Source organism: Dendrobates tinctorius, unplaced genomic scaffold (genome assembly GCF_039654945.1).
Source record: "Dendrobates tinctorius isolate UK_male_01 unplaced genomic scaffold, ASM3965494v1 ptg000239l, whole genome shotgun sequence".
In the NCBI taxonomy this organism is placed as follows: Eukaryota; Metazoa; Chordata; class Amphibia; order Anura; family Dendrobatidae; genus Dendrobates; species Dendrobates tinctorius.
In genome coordinates, this window is record NW_027361906.1 from 3154199 (window position 1) to 3176390 (window position 22192).

General features: G+C 49.8%; 1 protein-coding gene across 4 annotated transcripts in view; it reads left to right on the top strand.

Annotated features, from left to right (window-relative positions):
* RAB3GAP2 (RAB3 GTPase activating non-catalytic protein subunit 2) overlaps window positions 1–22192 on the top strand; it is a 75694-nt gene that overhangs the window by 40424 nt on the left and 13078 nt on the right. For 3 of the 4 annotated variants that reach the window (XM_073556792.1, XM_073556795.1, XM_073556794.1), the window contains 19 exons: window positions 2160–2303; window positions 3295–3377; window positions 5810–5874; window positions 5999–6089; window positions 6416–6543; window positions 8288–8501; window positions 8976–9073; window positions 9413–9518; window positions 9811–9971; window positions 10330–10558; window positions 10636–10821; window positions 11515–11627; window positions 12070–12136; window positions 12465–12535; window positions 12646–12681; window positions 13039–13113; window positions 13271–13489; window positions 13854–13943; window positions 14032–14250. In XM_073556792.1, the coding sequence (XP_073412893.1) occupies window positions 2160–2303; window positions 3295–3377; window positions 5810–5874; window positions 5999–6089; window positions 6416–6543; window positions 8288–8501; window positions 8976–9073; window positions 9413–9518; window positions 9811–9971; window positions 10330–10558; window positions 10636–10821; window positions 11515–11627; window positions 12070–12136; window positions 12465–12535; window positions 12646–12681; window positions 13039–13113; window positions 13271–13489; window positions 13854–13943; window positions 14032–14250 (2395 nt within the window). The remainder of the gene's footprint in view (window positions 1–2159; window positions 2304–3294; window positions 3378–5809; window positions 5875–5998; window positions 6090–6415; window positions 6544–8287; window positions 8502–8975; window positions 9074–9412; window positions 9519–9810; window positions 9972–10329; window positions 10559–10635; window positions 10822–11514; window positions 11628–12069; window positions 12137–12464; window positions 12536–12645; window positions 12682–13038; window positions 13114–13270; window positions 13490–13853; window positions 13944–14031; window positions 14251–22192) is intronic. The other variant, XM_073556793.1, reaches the window with a different exon arrangement.

The following is a 22192-nucleotide window of genomic DNA, read 5'->3' on the forward strand; positions in this document are numbered from 1 at the left end:
GGGCGCCTCTTGGGCCATTCGGCACCAGGCCTCGGCAGTACAGGTCTGCAAAGCTGCGACTTGTTCCAGTCTGCATACCTTTACCTGATTCATTCTCAGGCCTCTGCGGATGCAGTGCTCGGCAGACGCATCCTGCAAGCGGCAGTACCTCAGAGTTCAATCAGTGGTACATGGGGTTTTAGCACATGTATGCTCCCCACCCAGGGACTGCTTTAGGACGTCCCACGGTCTCTGTGTCCCCCAATGAGGCGTAGAAGAAATAGGGATTTTTGTGTACTCACCGTAAAATCCTTTTCTCCGAGCCATTCATTGGGGGACACAGCACCCACTGTTATGAATGGGTCGCCGAGGAAAAAAAAAAAACAACACAAGCTAAGTCTCAGAAAACCAGAGAGGTTGGTAACTATGCAGACTGCAAATCCCTGATTCTAACCACGCAACTAGCAGCAGTCGTGGAGCGTTCCTACGTTGGTCCTAGACACCTCGTCACAACCGGAGAGCTAAATAAGCCTAAAGCAGGAAAAGAGGAAAACTAACTGCCCCAGAGCAGACCCCAAGGGAAAGACAGCCCCCCACATGTATTGACGGTGAAACAAGATGAAAACACATACAAAGGCAGGAAAATAGGCTGAGCAAACAATGGGGCCAAACTAACTAGAAAGGACAGGAAAGGAAAGACACTGTCTGCAATCTGCCAAAAGCCCTACCAAAAATAATGTCCAACACATCTGATAGCAAAATTAACCCTGAAGTCACTAGACTTCTCCCACTATATCAGCACTCTGAAATATTCTGAGACAGAGCAAAAAGAGGCCAATCTAGTAAGGGACAAAAAAAAAAGGCAAATTGGCAAATACAGATAAATAAGAGTGGAAATTCAGCACAGCACAGCCGGGCTGGCTGACCACACAAAAAACAGAATTGACCAACAAGAGCAAGTGCGAACATTAGCAAAAACAAACTTAACTTGAGAAGACTGGAACAGAGCTGAGTCCAAGACCTGAGAAGCAGACTGAATCACTAGCACCAGGATAGGGCGTTGGCTGTCTTATATCCAGTCTGATACTCCAGAGATCCAATCATCCTCCTCAACAGGTGGCAGATCACTACCAATTAAACCAACCTCACTACCTCCTGTCACCACCAGAGGGAGAACGGAAGGAGAACTCTCAACTGGTGGAGCAGAAAATGAGCTCATAACAACCCACCCTGTTTAGCATCTTTATGTTGTGACATAGTTATAGTTATTGTTCAACTGTTTAAGCTCCTACTGCTTTTTCACCGAACTGATGAGATCTCGTCCAGCGAGAGGGTGTATGCTGCAGGGGAGGAGTTAACTTTTTCTAGTTTACTTAGTGTCCTCCTAGTGGCAGGAAAGCATAACACCCACTGTCTGTGTCCCCCAATGAATGGCTCGGAGAAAAGGATTTTACGGTGAGTACGCAAAAATCCCTATTTTCTCTCCTTACATGAGCCATAAATTTTTTTTTTTTGCGTAAAAATGACTGGGTATCCTGATCCTTCAGGTCAGTGTCATGACGGCCATGTGGCTTTTTTTTTGTGTGTTTTAATGGGGAAAAAGTCTTAACTAAAACTTGGTGAACAAATAAAATACAAATAAACAATAATAATAAAAATGGTTTGTTGCAGTTTTCTGAGACCCTGGAACTTTATTTTGCTGCTAAAAGAGCTCTTTGGAGTCTTGCACTTGTGATGGTTTGATTACTTGTACTATTTAGTGTAGTACATCAGTATTGCGGTATATAGTACAAATCACCATGCACTTAACGGTGTTTACTCCCATATAGTTTGTATGACCGACTGTCTGAATCCTTGACCGACTCTCCGTTTACACCCCTCCTCTTTGATGTGGAATGAGGGGACTCTGGCCCCCTTTAAGGTATGCCCATCTCATAACGTGGTGGCGTATCACTAGGACATATCATCACTTTATGATCCGTAGGGGTCTGACCCCTGGGATCTCAACTGATCCTGAAAATAAAGGGTCTACAGCACTGATTCAGAGCATGGTCATCATGGTACTTAAAGAGCCCTACAGGACACGGACATCCGGATACACACACAGCCTTCGTACAGCACTGTCCCTGTTCCATGGGAGGAAAGCGTGCAAACGAGACTAACTGGATTCTGTCTTGTAGACTGCTGTACCCCGGGTATAAGATCATGGGTTTAAATAATGTGACAAGCCAAGGCTGGCAACCGCAGACCTATCAGATCTGTCTGATCGACCCAGTGTCTGGAAACGTCAGAACCGTCAACATCCCGTTCCATCTGGCGCTCAGGTAAGCGGATCGCGTCCGTACTGGTGACGTGTGCTGCAAACCTCCATGCAGAACTATACATCTGTTTTGCTGTATACTCTTGCTCGCAGGGTGCAGCGTGTTTGGTGTTGGGTTTGGTAAGATATTTAGCAATTTTTCAGGCCTACAGTTGACTTGTATTATTGGCCATAAGCATTTATAATCCGATTCAGCTGTAGATTAGTCGTTATCCTTTACACCTCTATCTCTGGGAAACTCATACGAGCCACATTACTCAGCATTCTGAGAAATTACATTCTTTTTAAACCAAATGATCACATTTTATTTTTTACATTTTTGTGTGCCTTTTTATTTTTATTTTTTACAATGTAGCCGCATACTTCTGCATGCTAATACATTACTCCCTGTGGCACTACGACTTGCTTTTTCTAGTTCTCCCCTAAGTGTCCAGGGCTCATTCAGTCCCATAAAGTGTCACTAGAAAAAGCCCAATGACCCAAATTAAAAGGGAGAGTAGAACGTCTTTGAGCAAACTATGGTCACACTTGAACTTGACAATCAAAGGGTCAAATAGTGCATCAGCTCTAAGGCAGCAGAGAGAACAACCCTGAAAGAATTGCAGAGCCGTAAAAACAAGGCATTATGGAATAAAACTCCTCGAATGTAACCAAAAGCTGCATGTGCAGTCGGTAGGGTAATAACACAGCTGAGATTGTGACTGAACCAGTAGAACACGTGGTTCACAGTCAAGCTTCCACCTTGCCTTTAATTACACTCCAGTAATATTATAGCAGCTCGCCTGGTCAGGTATCTGTCTCAGGAACAGACTCACTAATCCCGCTGGACTTATGAGATGAGCGGGACTCAAAGATTTCTAGGTTTACTCCCAAAAATAAACCGTAATCTTCACAGCTTCTCTGTCAAAATGTTTTTTTTTTTTTTATCACGGTATCTCTGGATGTGGTATAAGGCGGTCACAGTGTACCGGAATAAAGTGTAATTTCTTTTCCAGTGATAAAAAATGTGAAAGGGCAAAAGATCTGCATTTAGTGAAGAAGCTGTCCACATTGTTAAAGGCCAAAGCCCCAAATCACGGTAAATATATTCTGTTCTGATATTTTAAAGAACTAGAAATCTAAATGCAAACATGAGAAATGGAATCAAAGGGCAGCACACACCTCCACCTGCCACCTCCAATCAGGGGAGCATAAAAGGGCGGCACACACCTCCACCTGCCACCTCCGATCAGGGGAGCATAAAAGGGCGGCACACACCTCCACCTGCCACCTCCAATCAGGGGAGCATAAAAGGGCGGCACACACCTCCACCTGCCACCTCCGATCAGGGGAGCATAAAAGGGAGGCACACACCTCCACCTGCCACCTCCGATCAGGGGAGCATAAAAGGGAGGCACACACCTCCACCTGCCACCTCCCATCAGGGGAGCATAAAAGGGCGCACACACCTCCACCTGCCACCTCAGATCACGGGAGCATAAAAGGGAGGCACACACCTCCAGCTGCCACCTCCGATCAGGGGAGCATAAAAGGGCGCACACACCTCCACCTGCCACCTCCGATCAGGGGAGCATAAAAGGGCGCACACACCTCCACCTCCGATCAGGGGAGCATAAAAGGGCACACACATCACCTGCCACCGCCGATCAGGGGAGCATAAAAGGGCGGCACACACCTCCACCTGCCACCTCAGATCACGGGAGCATAAAAGGGAGGCACACACCTCCACCTGCCACCTCCGATCAGGGGAGCATAAAAGGGCGGCACACACCTCCACCTGCCACCTCCGATCAGGGGAGCATAAAAGGACGGCACACACCTCCACCTGCCACCTCCGATGAGGGGAGCATAAAAGGGTGGCACACACCTCCACCCGCAACCTACAATCGGGAGCATAAAAGGGCGGCACACACTTCCACCCGCCACCTCCGATCAGGGGAGCATAAAAGGGAGGCACACACCTCCACCCGCCACCTCCGATCAGGGGAGCATAAAAGGGCGACACACACCTCCACTCGCCACCTACGATGAGGAGCATAAAAGGGTGGCACACACCTCCACCCGCAACCTACAATCACGGGAGCATAAAAGGGCGGCACACACTTCCACCCGCCACCTCCGATCAGGGAGCATAAAAGGGCGACACACCTCCACCCGCCACCTCCGATCAGGGAAGAATAAAAGGGCGGCACACAACTCCACCCACCACCTCCATTCAGGGGAGCATAAGAGGGCGGCACACAACTCCACCCACCACCTCCATTCAGGGGACCATAAGAGGGCGGCACACACCTCCACTCGCCACCTCCGATCAGGGGAGCATAAAAGGGCAGCACACGCCTCCACCATCCACTTCTAGGGACTATAAGAGTGGCACACACCTCCACCCGCCACCTCCGATCAGTGGAAAATAAAAGGGCGGCACACACCTCCACCCGCTACCTCCGGGGACCATAAAAGGGAGGCACACACCTCCTCTCGCCACCTACGATGAGGGGAGCATAAAAGCGGCTCACACCTCCACCAGCAACCTACAATCAGGGGAGCATAAAAGAGCGGCACACACTTCCACCCGCCACCTACGATCAGGGGAGCATAAAAGGACGGCACACACCTCTCACCACCTACGATGAGGGGAGCATAAAAGGGCGGCTCACACCTCCACCAGCAACCTACAATCGGGAGCATAAAAGAGCGGCACACACTTCCACCCGCCACCTACGATCAGGGGAGCTTAAAAGGACGGCACACACCTCCACCCGCCACCTCCGATCAGGGGAGCATAAAAAGGTGGCACACCTCCACCAGTCACCTCTGGGGACCATAATAGGGCAACACACACCTTCACCAGCCACCTCCAGGGACAATAAAAGAGCAGCACACTCTTTCAATAGCCACCTCTGGGGACCATAAAAGGGCGGCACACACCTCCACCATCTACCTCCGGGGACCATAAAAGGGCGGCACACACACCTACCAGCCACCTCCCGGGCAACAAAAAAGGACGGCATGCACCTCCACAACTTGATAGTTGTTGGTTCCAAATGCATGATTGCTTCTGTCAGATGTTAATGGCTGTGGATTTAAGAGAAATCTTAAAGAGAAATTTGTTGCGGTGGCCACTTCTCTCTTTACCCGTTTCAGGATGATGTGTCCTCCACTTTCTCGGACAGGATTGGTTTGTGAGAATCCATTTCTAGGGATAGCTGCAGACCCCATCGCTGGGATACACCTATGTCAGACATTTATAACATATTCTATGTATTTGTCTAAAGGTAGAACTACCCCTATAAACTGTAAAATTCTGCTTGCCTACAGTCACCACTGGGGGGAGCTACTGACAAACAGAATTCAGTGTAGAAATTGTATGGAAGGAGCAAATTATAAAAAGCTAAATCCTGAGAATTGGGGCTAAAATAATGATAAATGATGGGATTACTCAGTACAAAAGTTTGATAAAACTTATTAATAACGACTTATTTTTACTACTTATCTTCCCTTATATTGTAGAGCGCTTAGAAGCTGAAGCAAAGGAGATTCTCCTCGATATTAAATATCCTGCCACTAAGAAACAGGTAACGTCCTTGGTCTCATTAATATTTTTCTTTTTTTGTTTGAAGATCCCAGGGGTTTTCTGTGGCTTTGCTTTATTACTCGGGGAATGTTGCTATAATGTTGATTTTTCTCATCCATCTTCAGGCCTTGGAAAGCCTCCTGGCCAGTGAGCGCGTCCCCCTCCCCTGCCTTACCAGCATCACACAGACCTTGCTGGACTCTCTCCGGAGTCAAGGTACTGGACTGACATTGACAACGCGTGTCTTTATAATCCTGAGGTTGTCTATATTTCTTAGCCGAGTTCTCGGTGTCCTGGATAAGTGTGAGAAAACTTTTATTCTGGTCTCTATGCATACGCTAATGAGTAGAACTAGTTCGGGATGGCAGCGCATCAACCTGGAACCTTGATGACATTGGCATCAATCATCTGTGGCTGCACTTGATCTGCCGCATCACTGTGTCCATAGGCGGCCATTGTTCTTTGCAGCGAAGGTCCGAGTTACCTGGGGATGCACCCATGCACTAGAAATCCGCCCTGACACAGTGTCTGTTTGCCCGCAGAGGTGGAGTACGTGGACGAGGGTCTGCTTGGGTTTTGCGAGAACAAATTAAAACTTCTACATCTTTACTCATCCGTTCAAAATATCAACTCTGACTCACTGGGAACTGATGCCGCACCTTCTACCAAAGTAAGTACCTGGCAATAGACAAAAACAATGTACAGGATCAGTTTTAATAGTTTATTTATTTATTTTTTTTTACATCAAGGATTTGTCAGGAATATCCTGGGCTCCAAGGGGTAACGTTTCTCCTTGTGGAGAGTTGACAAGCCAAGCCTGGCATGTCAGAGTGAGGAGACTTACAGGCCATGCATTGCTCCTCTGGGAAATTAAATGTGCAAATTGTCTCTTCAGAGAGGACTAAAACTTCAGAAGCAGCGCGGTTGTACTAGAGTTCTAGTCGTCTTCCTCTCTGCAGAGACAATTTGCATAGTCAAGAATATCCTGAAATAAAGCTGTTTTGCTTTTAAAGGGGTATTTTAACAATAGGGGAGGATAAGCCAATAAATGAGAGATCCCAGTCCCCCCCCCCCCCAGCCACATGACTACGACTGTTCACACATGTTAGCTCTGGTGATAATCTATATCCTGCGCATGAAGTTTCCACAAACACTTATTCACATGCCCGACATACCGCGCTGAGGATGATCTGACCAGGTCCTGACGCTGCGGTGAGTGAGGGGATCCCCGTAGACTCCCTGGCTAGAGCAGGGAAACTGAAGGAAGGCAAGCGGCTGAGCGCGCGACAGGCAGAAAAGGGCGGGAGATTCAAACTTGTGGAACTGCAAAACCAGGTCCCTTCTTCTCCCATGACACTGGAGCTTATGCGGGGCCGGAGGGAACGTACAGGCACTTACCTGACGTCCCAGAAGAGGATGACCACAGGGGCCCACGGGGAAACGGCAGGCCGCTGGGAGGGGAAGGAGTCCTTTGTACCCGCATCCTGCAGAAGACTGCTTGAAACACCTGCGATCGCCGTCTTCCTCTCAGCCCTGTCCCGAGAAAGGGGTGAGGAGGGGGATTCAGCAAGGACCAGCCACCTGTCCGTAACCCTTGTCACCAGAAGGTGATAGGGAAAAGTCCTGCCTGCGGTACTGAGAGTTGTGATGTGGGTGACACCACACTGCTCGCTCAGCCGCATGATATGGGAAATCAGAGTGATAACTATACCCTGTTTCCCGATGGAAAAGAACCTAAAAGAGAAAAGAGGGAAAAATTAAAAAGTTCAAACTAAACCTGAAAGGAAAATTGGATTAAAACTGCGGATCTGGGGAGATCCCGGTCCGCCTCCTACAGACACTAAGCACAAACTGAGGTGCTTGGTGCCTGTCGGTGGGTGTATACTGCCGGGGAGGAGCTAATTTTCTTGTTTTTGCATAGTGTCAGCCTCCTAGCAGCAGCAGCATACACCCATGGTAATCTGTGTCCCCCAATAAGGCGATAAAGAAAGCAAAATCCTGCACTCAGAGCGAAAATCTGTGCAAAACCAAGAAGCAGGTTACTAATGTCTGCTGAATCCGTAAGGAAAGCGGAGGGATTAGCACCATGCTAATTGGTCGCATTGAATGGAGTTAACCCTCCTGCAGATTTCAAAGAAGAAACTCTCAGATTTCTTCCATGGATCTTGTAATAAAAGGTATTTGATTTGAAATATGCAAACCTGACTAGTGTGAATTTGGTCTAATACAAGCGATTCATCCAGTTTCCTCCTCGCTGATGAGGGTCCCACCAGTGACATACTTACATTTGCAGTTGGGAAACCTATCGAGGTGTAAAATAAATAATAAAGGCAATATGAGCAGCCACATTGTGTACGGTGACTGTATGGCCTACGTGTGAGTGTCACTGGTTAGTCTTCTTTGTTTCCCCCCAGGATCTGGCCCAGCTGCTGAGGCTGGAGGAGGACGAGCTGACAAAGCTACAATCTTTAATCCGGAACTACAAGCAGGAGCACACGAGAACCGGCGTCCGCTTTGCCGATGATGAACATGGAGTGTTACCAGTGAGGGCGTTCCTGGAGTATCTGGAGTGTGAGCCGGAGGTTATTAATGTGAAGAAGATAAGTGACGAGGAATACATTGCATTAGGTGAGCAGATCCCCATCCGCACCAGACATGAGTGCTTTCAACAGAATTGATGTATTATCTGCATTTACTGTTTGCCACAAATGTAATTGTACAGATTCCCTGCATATTAAAGTTTGTAGGCCATATGGTGGCCATGCACTCAATGCTTGTCCCAGCGTGTGCATGGGCTCTAAATATGGCGACGGGAGTAAGCAGCTGCCTGGCATCTCTGGCAGTGACTTGTCTCCTGTGAGAATAAAGGATCGGGCATGTTGGAATACAATATGCCCAGCTCTTCTTTCAAGAGTCAGGGCACCTCCATATGCAGTGTCTGGGATTATACCCCTTTAAATCTCTCTGCGGAGCATCTGTGAGTGTGTGTATATAGTTACCCATCCTCACATGTCATTCTCCTCTTCTCCTTGTACACGATTGTTATGCAGCGTGAATGGCGGCTGTACTCCCTGTGACTATGACTCATTGTATTTTGCACAGGAAGCTTCTTTTTTTGGAAGTGTCTCCACGGCGAATGCTCCACACAGGAGATGTGCGAGACCTTGGAGAAGGCCGGACTCGGCCCGCAGCTATTACTGGTACGACGTGCTTTATAATCACCTGATTGCAGCGCGGTGCAATATAAGCGCGGCGGAAACTCAAATGTCTTTTCACATCGCTATGAGCAGCAGGGTGGGGCCTGTGGGACCCCCATCAATTCACACAATAAAGTGGCTGCAGTGCCCATTTTGCCCTTCATCCTTAAACTGTAGTGTTCACGGTTCATCACGACCACACCGCTGTGCAGACGACTGCAGCCGACACCATTCACTTGACTAGATCTGGCTGCAGTTACCCTGCACAGCCGGTAAATAGATCACAGACCAGGTCGAGTCTCCACATTTTATGGCGTTCTCACTGTGTGTGTCTTGTCACAGTCCCTACTTGTCAAAGTCTGGCTCTGGAAGGAGAAGGAGATCCTGGAGAACACGCAGTCCATGTGCTGCCTCCATAACATGTTGTCCCAACTAAGCAGCATGAAAGGTGGGTGCCAGGAGAAGGGGATGCGCAGGGAGAAGAAGTTAAGTACGGGGGAAGTTTTCTTTTGTTTGGGAAACCTGGTAGATGAGGATTAATAATAATAATAATAATAATAATAATTATAATAATACAGATAGGTAATGTTGTGCCACAAATATAAAGGTGATGATGCTGTATGGTCAGGTGTATGAAGGTTGTTACCAGAGACTGGGGGCTGCAGGGTTCTAGACCCCCCCAGACGTGGCTCTGTATTGAGGGACACATTGGACCAACCGCTATTTTTATCCCCCGTTAGTGGCCATAGATGAGACTTGGGATTTGCAGTCTGTCTCCCCCTGGTGGCAGCTGATGCGAACTGCTTGTGTCCAGTCAACCAGCAATGGAGCTGCATTATTGTGTGCCCACGTCGGGCACTCCGTGGCTGCCAACATCACCAACACTCTGGCAGAGAAGAAGGTAAGTGCACGATTTCCAGTACTAAGTAATTGCCAATAGCTTGTCCTCTGTAGGAAGTCTATGCACAGGTGTACTCTTTTACTGGTCACATTATAAGAAGGGTCTGTTGGGTGCACTTATAACTTATTACACTGGTGAAGGCTGCACACATCTTTCTCATTATGTTCTTGGGTCTTTAGAGTCAGCCCTGCTGGTATTCTAGCGCCACATGTTCTGCTCTCTTATGTCTAACTTCTCCATGCTGCTGCCTTCCTGTTAGCTCTCAGGCTCTGCGCCTCTTTACTGCAAATAAAGATACCCTTTATACATAAGTTGTGTCCACTCGTTCCCACTGACCTGACAATAGCTCTTCTCCTAGTTTCCGAAATCATTGCAGGAGGATGATGGCGAGTCCATGACGGACTCCTGGGAAGCGCTATCCCTGGACACGGAGTATTGGAAACTCTTATTGAAGCAGCTGGAAGACTGCCTTATCCTCCAGACTCTGCTGCATTCCAAGGGCCTGAAGAAGACGAGTAAAGTATCCTCCCTGCAGGTGGAGCCGCTCGGGAAGCTCTCCATTAAGAAGCTTCTGGAAAGTGGGAAAGGTGAACGGAGGCGTCAATTTATCACATGACTCTCGTATGTACAGTGTATTATATTCCTCACTATGTCTTGTTTCCAGGCGGCGTTGCGGACACCGTGGCCAAGTGGGTGTTTAAACAAGACATTTGCCCTGGGATGTTAAAGCTTGCCCGGGAGAAGAGGGACTCTGAGGAGCACCGTGCACAGGAGCCAGGGGAGACCAGCAATATGGCGATGGCTATTGTGGAGACGCCAAAATCAGAAGATGCCAAAGAGGAAAGTCAAGGTAACTGGATAGATGCCATTATTTTGTACGAGTAAATCCAGGATGGTATTTATATGAATACATTCCTAATCCTTGGACATACAATGGAGTAAGAGACTTAAAGGGGTGGTCCAAAAATAACAGATTATGACATTAAATAGATCGATAATAAGGATTAAAATAAATTTTTTCTAATATACTTTAATTACATATTCTCTATTGTTCCCTCACTTCCCTATCTAACTGCTTTATTTAGTTTTTTTAACTACTTTCTGTTTGACTCTTCATTTGTGAACCCCATGGCATGCAGGGATACTGAAACAAGTCTCTCACCCCACCCTGAAACAAGTATCATCAGTGATATCTGTTTCAGGGGGATTGTGTTAGGCCTTGCTCTACTGAGGGTGAAAGGACATATGGGGTGGTAGGGAAAGGGAGTGGGTACAGGAAAACAGAGGGGTAAAGGGATGATTAGAAAACATCTGTATAGAAATCAGTGGGCTGGAGAGAAGTGGCTGGTATGTTAAGAGTTAACTTCTCTCCTGGAATATTACTACTGGGTACACTGGGCTTGGCTGTACAGGCCGGGCTCCATGGAAACGAGCTCTGCACTATAAAAGACAAAAGCTCTCCATGCACGAGAAGGTCAGCTGGGAGGTAAGCGATAACTTGTCTAAACTTCTCCATTGATGCATATATCGATTTGTTTGTCAGTTGTAGATCTGCTGTATTCGGTGTACCAGCATTTCCCGTGTAGTCTGGATCTGGACGTGTTGCTCGCTCACTGCTGCTGGGAGTATATGGTTCAGTGGAACAAAGACCCCGAGGTGAACGGTCGTCTCATCTGCACTGATAAGTCCGTAGTTAAAGGGATTGTCCGGGCATACTCTGATAACTTTTCTGTAGGATAGGTTATCAATCGCAGATCAGTGACGGTGTGACACCCTACTTGCATCCCCAGCAATCAGCTGTTTTTTCTTACCACGGCTGGATGTAATCACTTTGAATAGAGCTGGAAAAAAAACCTAGGTCCATCAGCCGCTCCGTTCAAAATGTTTTTTTTTTTTAAAAAAAAAAGAAAAACAGCTGCCGAATGTCAGACCCCCACTGATCTGCTATTGATGACCTGTCCCGCAGATAGGTCATTAATACTGTGTGCCTGGACCACCCCTTTAATTTGTTAATTTGCTTCTTGAAGATGCCGAGTGTACATTGTGTGCATATATATGACAAACGTGTGGTCACCAGGTCTCTGCTCTGTCCTTCCAGGAAGCTCATTTTCTAGTCCGGTCTGTGGATCATCTAAAGAACATTAGTAATGCTCACGTGCAGTTTGGTAAGCGGCATAGAAAGTCATCACTCTTTAACGGGATGCTATAGATATGATTTGTCAGGGTATGACTGCTAGTACGCCCACCGATCCTGTGTCCCCCGTATGAATGCAGTCATGACCATCTATGGGAGCTGTAGTGCACGTGTGGCCACCTCCGATATTTTGCATGGAGCGATGGTCATACATGCTCAGTACTGTTCACAGGATAGACGGAGGGGACCCCATTCCCGGGGACAGTGTGAATTTTCACCCGATCGTATGTTTATCCGCAGGTCTGTATCCATTTGCCTCTGTGATAGGAATGTACTATTGTCACATTCTTGTATTTTAGGGCTGTCCCTGATGATGTGGAATACATTTATTATTAAACGCTTCTCAGCCGCCGCTTATCTCATGGATAAGGTGAGCACATCTATTACAGGCGATTATCAGAAGAGGGGCTCGATCCCGAGCTGTTAGGGTCTCACACGTGTGCTGCTGATTTATTTTTGTATTTTTTTTTTTCTATTTAGGTTGGGAAATCGCCAAAAGATCGGTTGTGTAGACGGGTAGGTACAGGCGACGCTGCTGGTGTATGGAGCTTAAAGGTGTATTCTGGTAATAGAAAATGATCCCCTAACCCTTGAATAGTTAATAACTAGAAGATTGTTGAGGGTCTCATCACCACCGATCACAATAATAAAGGTCCCTTGTCCCCCATTTGAATGAAGAAGTGGTTGCTCACGTGTGCTGCCGCCCATTTAAAGTTTTCGATCTGGCAAAAGTTGCATATCTATTAAAGTTTGTACATGTGATCCCCGGACCCCCCGTGTATTTCCAATCTCCCATTATCACAGGATTATGGATGTGTAATTATATTCAGTTCCCTTACATGTGATTGACTGTCATTTCCTCGCACTGTGTAGGATGTGGGCATGAGCGATACCTCTATGACCACCTTCCTGGGAAGTTGTTACGACCTCTTGCAGACAATGATGGAGGTAAATATCACCTTCTTGTACATTAAGAAATCTGGACTTCTGCTAGTTCTTCTGGATAAAATATTGGGAAACCAGATAGAGGGGGATGATACAGTACATGGACGGCGGGTGGTGGATGGGTTCTGTGTAGCCGCTCTTGTAACCGTCTCATCTTCAGGCCGATGTCAGCAGTGAGGAGATGTCTCCCCCGTTGCTGGAGGTAGAAGACGCGTGGATGTCGGTGGAAGGTCCCAGCTCTATCGTGGAGCTCGCTCTGGAGCAGAAGCACATTCACTATCCTTTAGTAGAACACCAGTTTGTGCTGTGCATCATCATGTACGCCATCGTGCACTTCTCCCTCAAGTCCGCTAAACCTCTTGCTCTCTTCGACAGTAAGGTGAGATATCCGTCTCTGGTTCAGGCCGGGTGTGTCATGGTGAGAAGTCTCTTTGCATCTTGCTAGTGATGGCTGCAAGCCATTTTTGCGTTAATCAGTAAATTTATTAAAAATATGAAACTTTACTTTTTTTTCTGATATATTTTTTACCTTAAGCATAAGCCAGGGGGAGGAGGGAGACGCAGCTGCAGTTTCTTTCTATCTTAGTCTATTAGACTGAACGTTTGGAGAGATAAAACTGTACGATTGTCATGGCCTACAGTATCTTAGCAGAGAAATCTGCTTCACTTATGAGCCCCTTCTTCTAGAATTTCCCTGCTGTTTTGTACCAGAAGACCCGTAACTTCCTTATGTTTTACTACAGGGGAAGAATGCCTTCTTCAAAGATCTGACGTCTATTCAGCTGTTACCCAGTGGAGACATGGATCCTAGTCTAGTCAGCCTACGACAGCAGGTACGCGCCCCATAATGCGGCCCCTGACGTCTGTCTTATGGACAGTAATGGTAAAGAGCGATGAATCAGTACATTCTATTATCCTCAGTTTTTAATGAAGCTGATCGGTGCAGCCGTCCAGGCGCAGTTCCAGTCACAGATTACAGTGAAGACAGAAGAAGCCAAATCGGATGTGGAGCAGAAGTCGCTGGACTGGCCGACCCTCGCCGTGGAGCTGGCGCCACAACTCCAAGTAAACGAAGACACACTGCAGCGACACTACGTGTGTGAGCTGTACAACTACGGCTTTGACCATCTTGCAGAAGAGGTAAGAAGCAGCAGATTAGGTTGGCACCACCTGGTGGTGATTTTGGGTAGTGGCACTGTGCAGACTTCATTTCTTGTGACCAGACATGATTTCAGAAGTTTGGATTATTGGATGTGTTAAAGGTTTTCTTTTTTTTCTCCTTAGTCTCATTGGGGGACACAGGTACTGTGGGTGTATGCTACTGCCGTCTGGAGGCTGACACTAAGTGTACAAAAAAAAAAGTTAGCTCCTCCTCCGCCGCATACACCCTCGCCCCCATTGCGGGCGGAAACCAGTTTTTAGCTTAGTGTCCTATGGAGGCACACGCAGTCTGGATATCTCCAGACTATTTTTTTTTTTTTTTTGCTTTCTTGCTATGAAGAGGAGACAGGGGCGACGGATCCTATTGAAAGGGTCCGATCTCCCCAAACCATCAACGGGCGAGCACGCGTTGAGTATCGCCTCCGCGTATCCTTTCCCGCACCGAGGGACATTTCTGGGACTTTTCCCCAGACATCTATTTTTATTTTATGAAGATGTGACGGGCAACGCATCCTATTGAAAGGATCCGATTTCCCCAAACCATCAACGGGCGCGCACGTGCGAGTCTCCCTCCGCGTGTCCTTTCCCGCGACGTGGGACATTATGCCAGACTTAGCCCTGTCCACGACTAGGTATTGAAACCATGAGCTTGCACAGAGGCACAAGACTAGTCTGTGCGGCCCCCACTGCTCCACCAACACAAGACGGCGGTGCTGCATGGCGGCGGACGGTCCCTCTCCTCGCCCCTGCAAGGCGGACGGAGCTAGGGTGCCTGCACCGTCCTAAAATGAAATACCCCAGGTGCCGCTACCGAGTGGCTGGAGTGACAGGTATGGAGCTGGGGAGGGCCCTGGGCAGCGTTTTTTGGAGGAGCAGGGTAAGGGCTCACACTATAAAGTCCCCTGAGGTTTTTCCACTGGCTTTAATGGTGCTAGGGCTGCGATCTGCAAGCGCCATTACCCCCCCACCCTCCTCCCGCCTCTCTTACTCCACCTCTTCGCCTCCCCTCTTCCCTCCTGGTACCTGCGCGTGGTTATGTCAGGCAGGAAGCTCAGCAGGGCCGCGGACCTGCACCGCCAGCGGATGTGAGGAGAGCGGCATGAAGGACCGGATCGCCGGGGTAGCGGGGCCGCCAGCGCACTAGCGGGCGGACGGTGTCTAATTTAGCCCACGGCTTCGGCCTAGGCCGCGGGTAGAAGTTCTGCCCCCCGGCATGACATCATATCCGGTGCCGCCCCCCGTGACTAGGGCGGGCGCCGGATAAAATTGAGGCCCCGGCTTCAGTGCAGGGTAGGCCGCGATCAGGAGAGCACTCGCAGCCTACCCAGAGGTGAAGGAGCGCATCGGAGGCAGACCCAAGAGCGTGGGGGGGACACACACAGGAGCAGGGTAAGTGCGACCCCGTCCCGGAGCCACACTACGTGCATTAAGGGGTTACCCTCCTCCTTTCCCCTCGAACTTTCTTAAATTTGGCCTAATCAGCAATATGTCTGGGAAAGGAAAAATGTACACGTTCCTTTATGCCGCATGCGTTTCCTGTGGGGTTATGTTCCCACGAGCGCAGACTATTAAGTTATGTGAAGCCTGTGACTCCGAACGCGCCCAGGAGCCCTCCCCTGCGACGGAGCCCAGGGGTCTGGATCCCCCGGAGTGGGCGTTATCACTCTCTCGGTCCATGGTTTCGCTTACGAAGGCGATTGAGACCCTTCAGGCCCCGGTTAGGGTAGAGATGACGGCTCGCCTGTTTGGGAGGGTTCATCCGGGCTACAGGGGCCGCACTCTCTCTAGACAGACGCATAGGAAGAGAACCCACACTGCGTCTCCGGGCCCCTCCGGTGCTTCGGCATCCGTGAGTGCGGCGTCTCGCTCACCGTCACCATTTTCCGGGAGCGAGCAGAGTTCAGGTTATGACGTGGAGGAATCCTTGGACCTGGATACTTCGGGGTGTCGGAAGACGGTAGACAGTCTCATTGAGGCTGTCAATCAAACTTTGGGTATTGAGGAGGACGTCTCCCTAACCGCAGGTCATAAGGTATCCTTTAAGGAGGCCAGGCGACCGCATAGTGTTTAGCATTCATCCAGAGTTCGAGGACATAGTGCAGCGGCACAGGGAACGTCCAGACAAGCTTTTTTCTGGACAAAGAACGCTAGAAACGAGATATCCGTTTGCACCAGAGCTCTGTAAGAGATGGGCGGAATCTCCGGTTGTGGATCCCCTAGTGTCACGCCTGGCCTCAAGAACTTTTTTGTCGGTGCCTAGTGTTTCTTCCATTAAAGACCCCACGGATCGGCTCATAGAGAGTTTAGCCCGCTCGGTGTATGAGGCATCAGGATCAGCACTCTCTCCTTCATTTGCGGCAACATAGGTAGCCAAGGCCATGATGTCATGGTCAGATTCTTTAAATAAGGTCCTACAGGATAGAGACCTGCCGACGGAAGTGTCTGAGATAGCAGGTCAGATTGCGATGGCGGGTGACTATTTAATCAATGTGTCCTTGGATGCGGCTAATTGCGCAGCACTAGTGGCGGCGAATGCAATCGCCATTAGGAGAGCCCTGTGGTTAAGGCGATGGCGGGCTGATTCGATTTCCAAGAAATCCTTTACTTCCCTGCCTTATCAGGGTAGCCGCCTATTTGGTGAAAAATTAGACAAACTTATCTCAGATGCTACGGGGGGAAAAAGCAGCTTTCTCCCACAGCAGAAAATTAAACTGCCATTTTGTCAGCCTCAGGCACGCTTTCGAGCATTTCACAGCCCCGGATGGATGGCAGCGGCCAGTTCTTCCGCCCCAGCTCGCACAACCAAGACAAGGAGCGTCAGGTCACGTATAGAGCCAACCCGCTGGGCAGTATGCGAGGCCGCCCTCCCAGGTCAAGGGGGGCCAGGTCCCAGAGGCCCTCAGCGAAATGACTTGGGGCATCCGGTACCTGAAGACGGCAGAGTCGGCGGACGTCTACTCAGGTTCTGCCACGTCTGGGTCGCGGTGGCACGCGACGCATGGGTGGCGGAATTAGTGTTGTCCGGGTACAAAATAGAATTTGTCGGAGATCCTCCAAGACGATTTTTTCTTTCCCGGCTTCCCAAAGCAGAATCCTGCGCAGAGGCATTGCTAGGGGCCATCAAGGTACTGCAGCGCAACGGGGTCATTGTCCCTGTACCACAGTGAAAGAACTCAAGGTTTTTATTCCAACCTGTTCGCGGTCCCCAAGAAGGATGGGACAGTAAGGCCGGTTTTGGACCTAAAGCTCCTGAACCGGTTCATCAGAATCATGCACTTTCGAATGGAATCTCTCCGTTAAGTCATATCGACCATGGAGCAGGGAGAATACTTGGCCTCGATCGATGTCCAGGATGCTTACCTGCACGTCCCTATTTTTCCCCTGCATCAAAGGTTCCTACGTTTTGCAATCGATGGTCGGCATTTCCAATTTGTGACTCTGCCTTTCGGGTTGGCCACCTCCTCCTGAGTGTTCACGAAGGTAATGGCGGTCGTCATGGCCATTCTACATTCTCTGGGCATAGTGGTTTTACCGTACTTAGACGACCTCTTAGTGAAGGGTCCGTCCTTTCGGGCATGCGAGGAAAATGTCAGCATCACACTGGATACCCTATCTCGCCTAGGATGGTTGGTCAACGGGAAACAGTCGTCCCTTGTCCCAGCTCAGAGGATTTCATTCCTAGGGATGATTTTCGACACCTCCCGATGGTTGGTAATTCTCCCTCAGTACAAGGCTCGAGCGCTCCGGCAGGGAGTTCGGAATCTTCAACAACCAGGCCCTCACACCATTCGGTTCGGGATGAGGGTTCTAGGGAGGATTCCATTTGCCCAATTTCATCTTCGTCCCCTGCAGCATGCTCTCTTGACATCTTGGGACAAGAGTCCATTCACGCTCGATCATCAGTGCAGGTTGTCCTCTCGAGTCAGACGGTCACTTCAGTGGTGGACGCGCGACTCCTCTCCAGGGGAAGCCCTTTCCCCCAGATCAATGCTTGGTGATCACAACCGATGCGAGTCTTCTCGGTTGGGGAGCAGTTTTCCACCATCACACGGCTCAGGGGCAATGGTCGCATCAGGAGGCACGCCTCCCGATCAACTTGTTGGAGATTCGAGTGGTGCGGTTGGCACTGCAACATTTCCAGCACTTTCTAGCAGGACGTCCGGTCCGGATTCAATCGGACAATGCCACGGCGGTGGCGTACGTGAATCACCAGGGAGACACGCGCAGCAGGGCAACCTTGCGCGAGATAGAGCATGTACTACGCTGGGCCGAGGGGAACCACTCGGTAATCTCAGCAGTCCACATACCAGGCATGGAAAATTGGGCAGCAGATTTCCTAAGCCGGCAGGGTGTCGCGGCCGGGGAATGGTCCCTGCAACCCGAGGTCTTCCAGCAGATTTGCCAACGGTGGGGGACTCCGGACATGGATCTGATGGCCTCCAGGGAAAACGCCAAAGTGGCCGTGTTTGTCGCTCGGTCTCAAGACCCGCGAGCCATCGCAGTGGATGCGTTGGTCCTACCATGAAATCAGTTTCGGCTCCCATACCTGTTTACCCCGCTGCCACTACTTCCGAGGGTCATCAGAAAGATCAAGACAGAGGGGGTTCCGGCAATTCTGCTGGCCCCAGACTGCCCCGTCGGGCATGGTACACGGATCTAGTGCAGCTCCTTGCAGACGTTCCTTGGCGTCTGCCGGAACGACCAGACTTACTGTCTCAGGGGCCGATCTGCCACCCGAACTCAGGGGCCCTGTGTTTGACGGCATGGCCGTTGAATCTTGGATTCTGGCCCAGGCGGGGTTTGGGCGTGAAGTGGTTGCTACAATGGTTAGCGCCCGGAAGCCTACCTCGGCGAGAATTTACCATAAAACTTGGAAGGTTTTCTTTCGTTGGTGTCGAGAGCACGGGGTTGTGCCACTGTCCTATCTTGTAGAGCACCGTTTCTGACTTTTTACAAGGATAAGGTAGTCCTTAGACCAGCTCCTCCCTTTCTGCCGAAGGTCGTGTCCTCTTTCCACATTAATGAGGACATTGTTCTGCCTTGATTTTGTCCAGCGCCAGTACATAGGGTGGAAAGGGCGCTCCACACGTTGGACCTAGTGAGAGCGCTCAGGAGGTACGTGTCGAGGATGGCACCTTTTCGCCAGACGGACTCGCTGTTTGTGATCCCCGAAGGGAGCAGGAAGGGGCTCGCAGCCTCAAGGTCGACCATAGCCAGATGGATTCGTCTAGCTATTCAAGAGGCTTACCGTATTAGAAGCACACCGATTCCAACAGGGATAGGGGCGCACTCTACTCGGGCAGTGGGCGCCTCTTGGGCGCTTCGGCACCAGGCTTCGGCAGAGCAGGTATGCAAGGCGGCAACCTGGTCCAGCCTGCATACTTTTTCTAAGCATTACAATGTGCATACTCAGGCTTCGTCAGATGCGAGCCTGGGTAGAAAAATTCTCCAAGCAGCAGTGGCGCACCTTTAGACGGGAGGGCATGCGGCTCGGTGAGTTGACTTCCCACCCAGGGACTGCTTTAGGATGTCCCACAGTACCTGTGTCTCCCAATGAGACGAAGGAGAAACATGGATTTTTGTGAGTACTCACTGTAAAATCCTTTTCTCCGAGACGCTCATTGGGGGACACAGCACCCACCATATGAGCCAGTTGGCTCTTGTTAATTTAATTAGTATAATTCCTTTTTAAAAGTAGGGTGGTCCTTTTTTCAGACATATGGTATTCTGCGTTAAGGCTAATTTGTTTTGTGTTCTCCTACTGCTGTTGCACTAAACTGGTTTCCGCTCGCAATCGGGGCAAGGTTGTATGCGGCAGAGGAGGAGCTAACTTTTTTTTGTATACTTAGTGTCAGCCTCCAGACGGCAGTAGCATACACCCACAGTACCTGTGTCCCCCCAATGAGCGTCTCGGAGAAAAGGATTTTACGATGAGTATTCACAAAAATCCATGTTTTTTAAAGATTTGCTTCATAAATGTAAAATTAGGCAACTTTCCTAATAAACTTGAATTAAAAACGTTCTATTTCTCTATCGCTTCATTGGGAGACACAGAAACCATGGGTGTATGCTGCTGCCACTAGGAGGCTGACACTATGCAGAAAAAAGTTAGCTCCTCCTCTGCAGTGTACACCCCACCGACAGGAAGTAGGATGTTCAGTTTAGCTTAGTTGTCAGTAGGAGGTGGACACGGGTCTTTCACTAGACCCTTATCTACCTCAATGTGCGTCGTTTCTTTTCAGGTTTTACGGAGGGATACAGTGTGAATGGTCACTACTGTACTCCCACACAGAGACTATGAGTACGGCGTGTACTGCCACCCCGTATCCTCATATGTCTGGACGGCAGGACCCCAAAATCCCTAACACAGACGCGTGTTTAGGTGATCCGCAAGAGAAATTATACCTTGTCCTGCCTACGTCTCCCACCCACTCGCCCACCAGAGCCTGTCGGTTGAGGAGACACGGACGTCCCGCAACATGGATTCCAGACGTCCGATTTTCGTGATTGAGGAGGTACTTTCCCTCTCCTCCCCCCCCCCCCCCCCCCCCCCCAGGTGCTGAAGAGAAGAAAACGGGAAAGGAAGAAGAAAAAAAACCAAAACCCTTTATTCAAAGAGAGGGTGGTTTGGGCGGCTAGCGCAGTTCATACCTTCCTGCTGGTTCCGGGGGCCTCAGCACTGCCTTGCAGATCCTTTGCGGAAGAGAGGGGTTTTGGCACACAGAGGCTTCCTATTCTTTGTGCCCCTTGCAGCCTGTCTAAGCGCCGTCATGGCGCTTTGTTTGCACCACTTTTAGCACCCTGGCGCCACTGTGGGGACCCGTTTGGCGCTATTTTATGACCTCCGCGGGCCCCCCTCCTGCTCCGGCGGCCGCCGGTTGTAATCTAGGTCCCGGCTTCATCTTGGGCCTAGTTACAGCGCTGACTCCACCCCCCTTTCCTCTCGGCTTCGGGCGGGCTTTTTTCCCGCCTGTGTCTCTTTCTCTTCCTGTGTGGCATCAGGCTCCGCCCACTACACTCAGCCTCCACTGTGGGCTGGAGCCGCCGCCATATTGCTCCTCCGGGCCCCGCGTTTAGCTGAGAGTGGGATTCCCGGTGTTCTGGCCGCCCTCACAGCGCGCGCTTTCTGCCCTGCGTCTTCTGACTGACGCCATTTTCTGGCTGGGGTACAGAGGAGCCGCATCCATGTATGGGACCTGCCTGTCTCTCTCTACAGCCAGGATGTCTCCTACAGGACATCTGCCGTAAGTAGCTGCACTGCAGACTGACTCCATCCTCAGCTCTCCTGTCCCCTAACCTTCTGGCAGCGCTTAGTGGGATTGTTCTCATGTCTAACTCTAGGCCACTTCGTTCTCCTCCTATTCCTCCACTGTGGTCCTCTCCCACCGTCCAGGAGCCCCCAGTTGACCCAGTCGTACAGTCTCTGGAGCCGTACAGTCACTAACGTAATGTTTTTTCTAGAGCCGTACGGTCTCTAAAGTAATAGTACTCTAGAGTCGTGTATTTTACTGGCGTAATTGTAATCTTCTGCCGCGCAGTCTCTAGTGCATCAGTATGTCTGGCGGAGATCTGATTACAGACCTTGGGTGTTATGCTTTCCGTCCACTAGGAGGCGACACTATGCTTAATCTGAAAAAGATTTGGCTCTGGCTCCTCCTCCACAGCATACACCCCTGGGCGGCATCCGCCTTACCTCAGTTTTTGCTTAGTGTCGCAAGAAGGCACACCATAAGAAGATTCTTCTTGACACAAATGAAGAAAAGAGGGTCTCTCTGAGACTCCCGGCATGGCTCCCTCCTCGGTCCTCTTTTTAGCGGTACCCGGTTGAGGTAGAGATGGCTCTTCCCCATGTCGCTCCCTCCCCAGCCCTTCGGGTGCATGGTTCGAGGTCGAGAACCCCCCTTCTTCCCCAGGCCCTGGG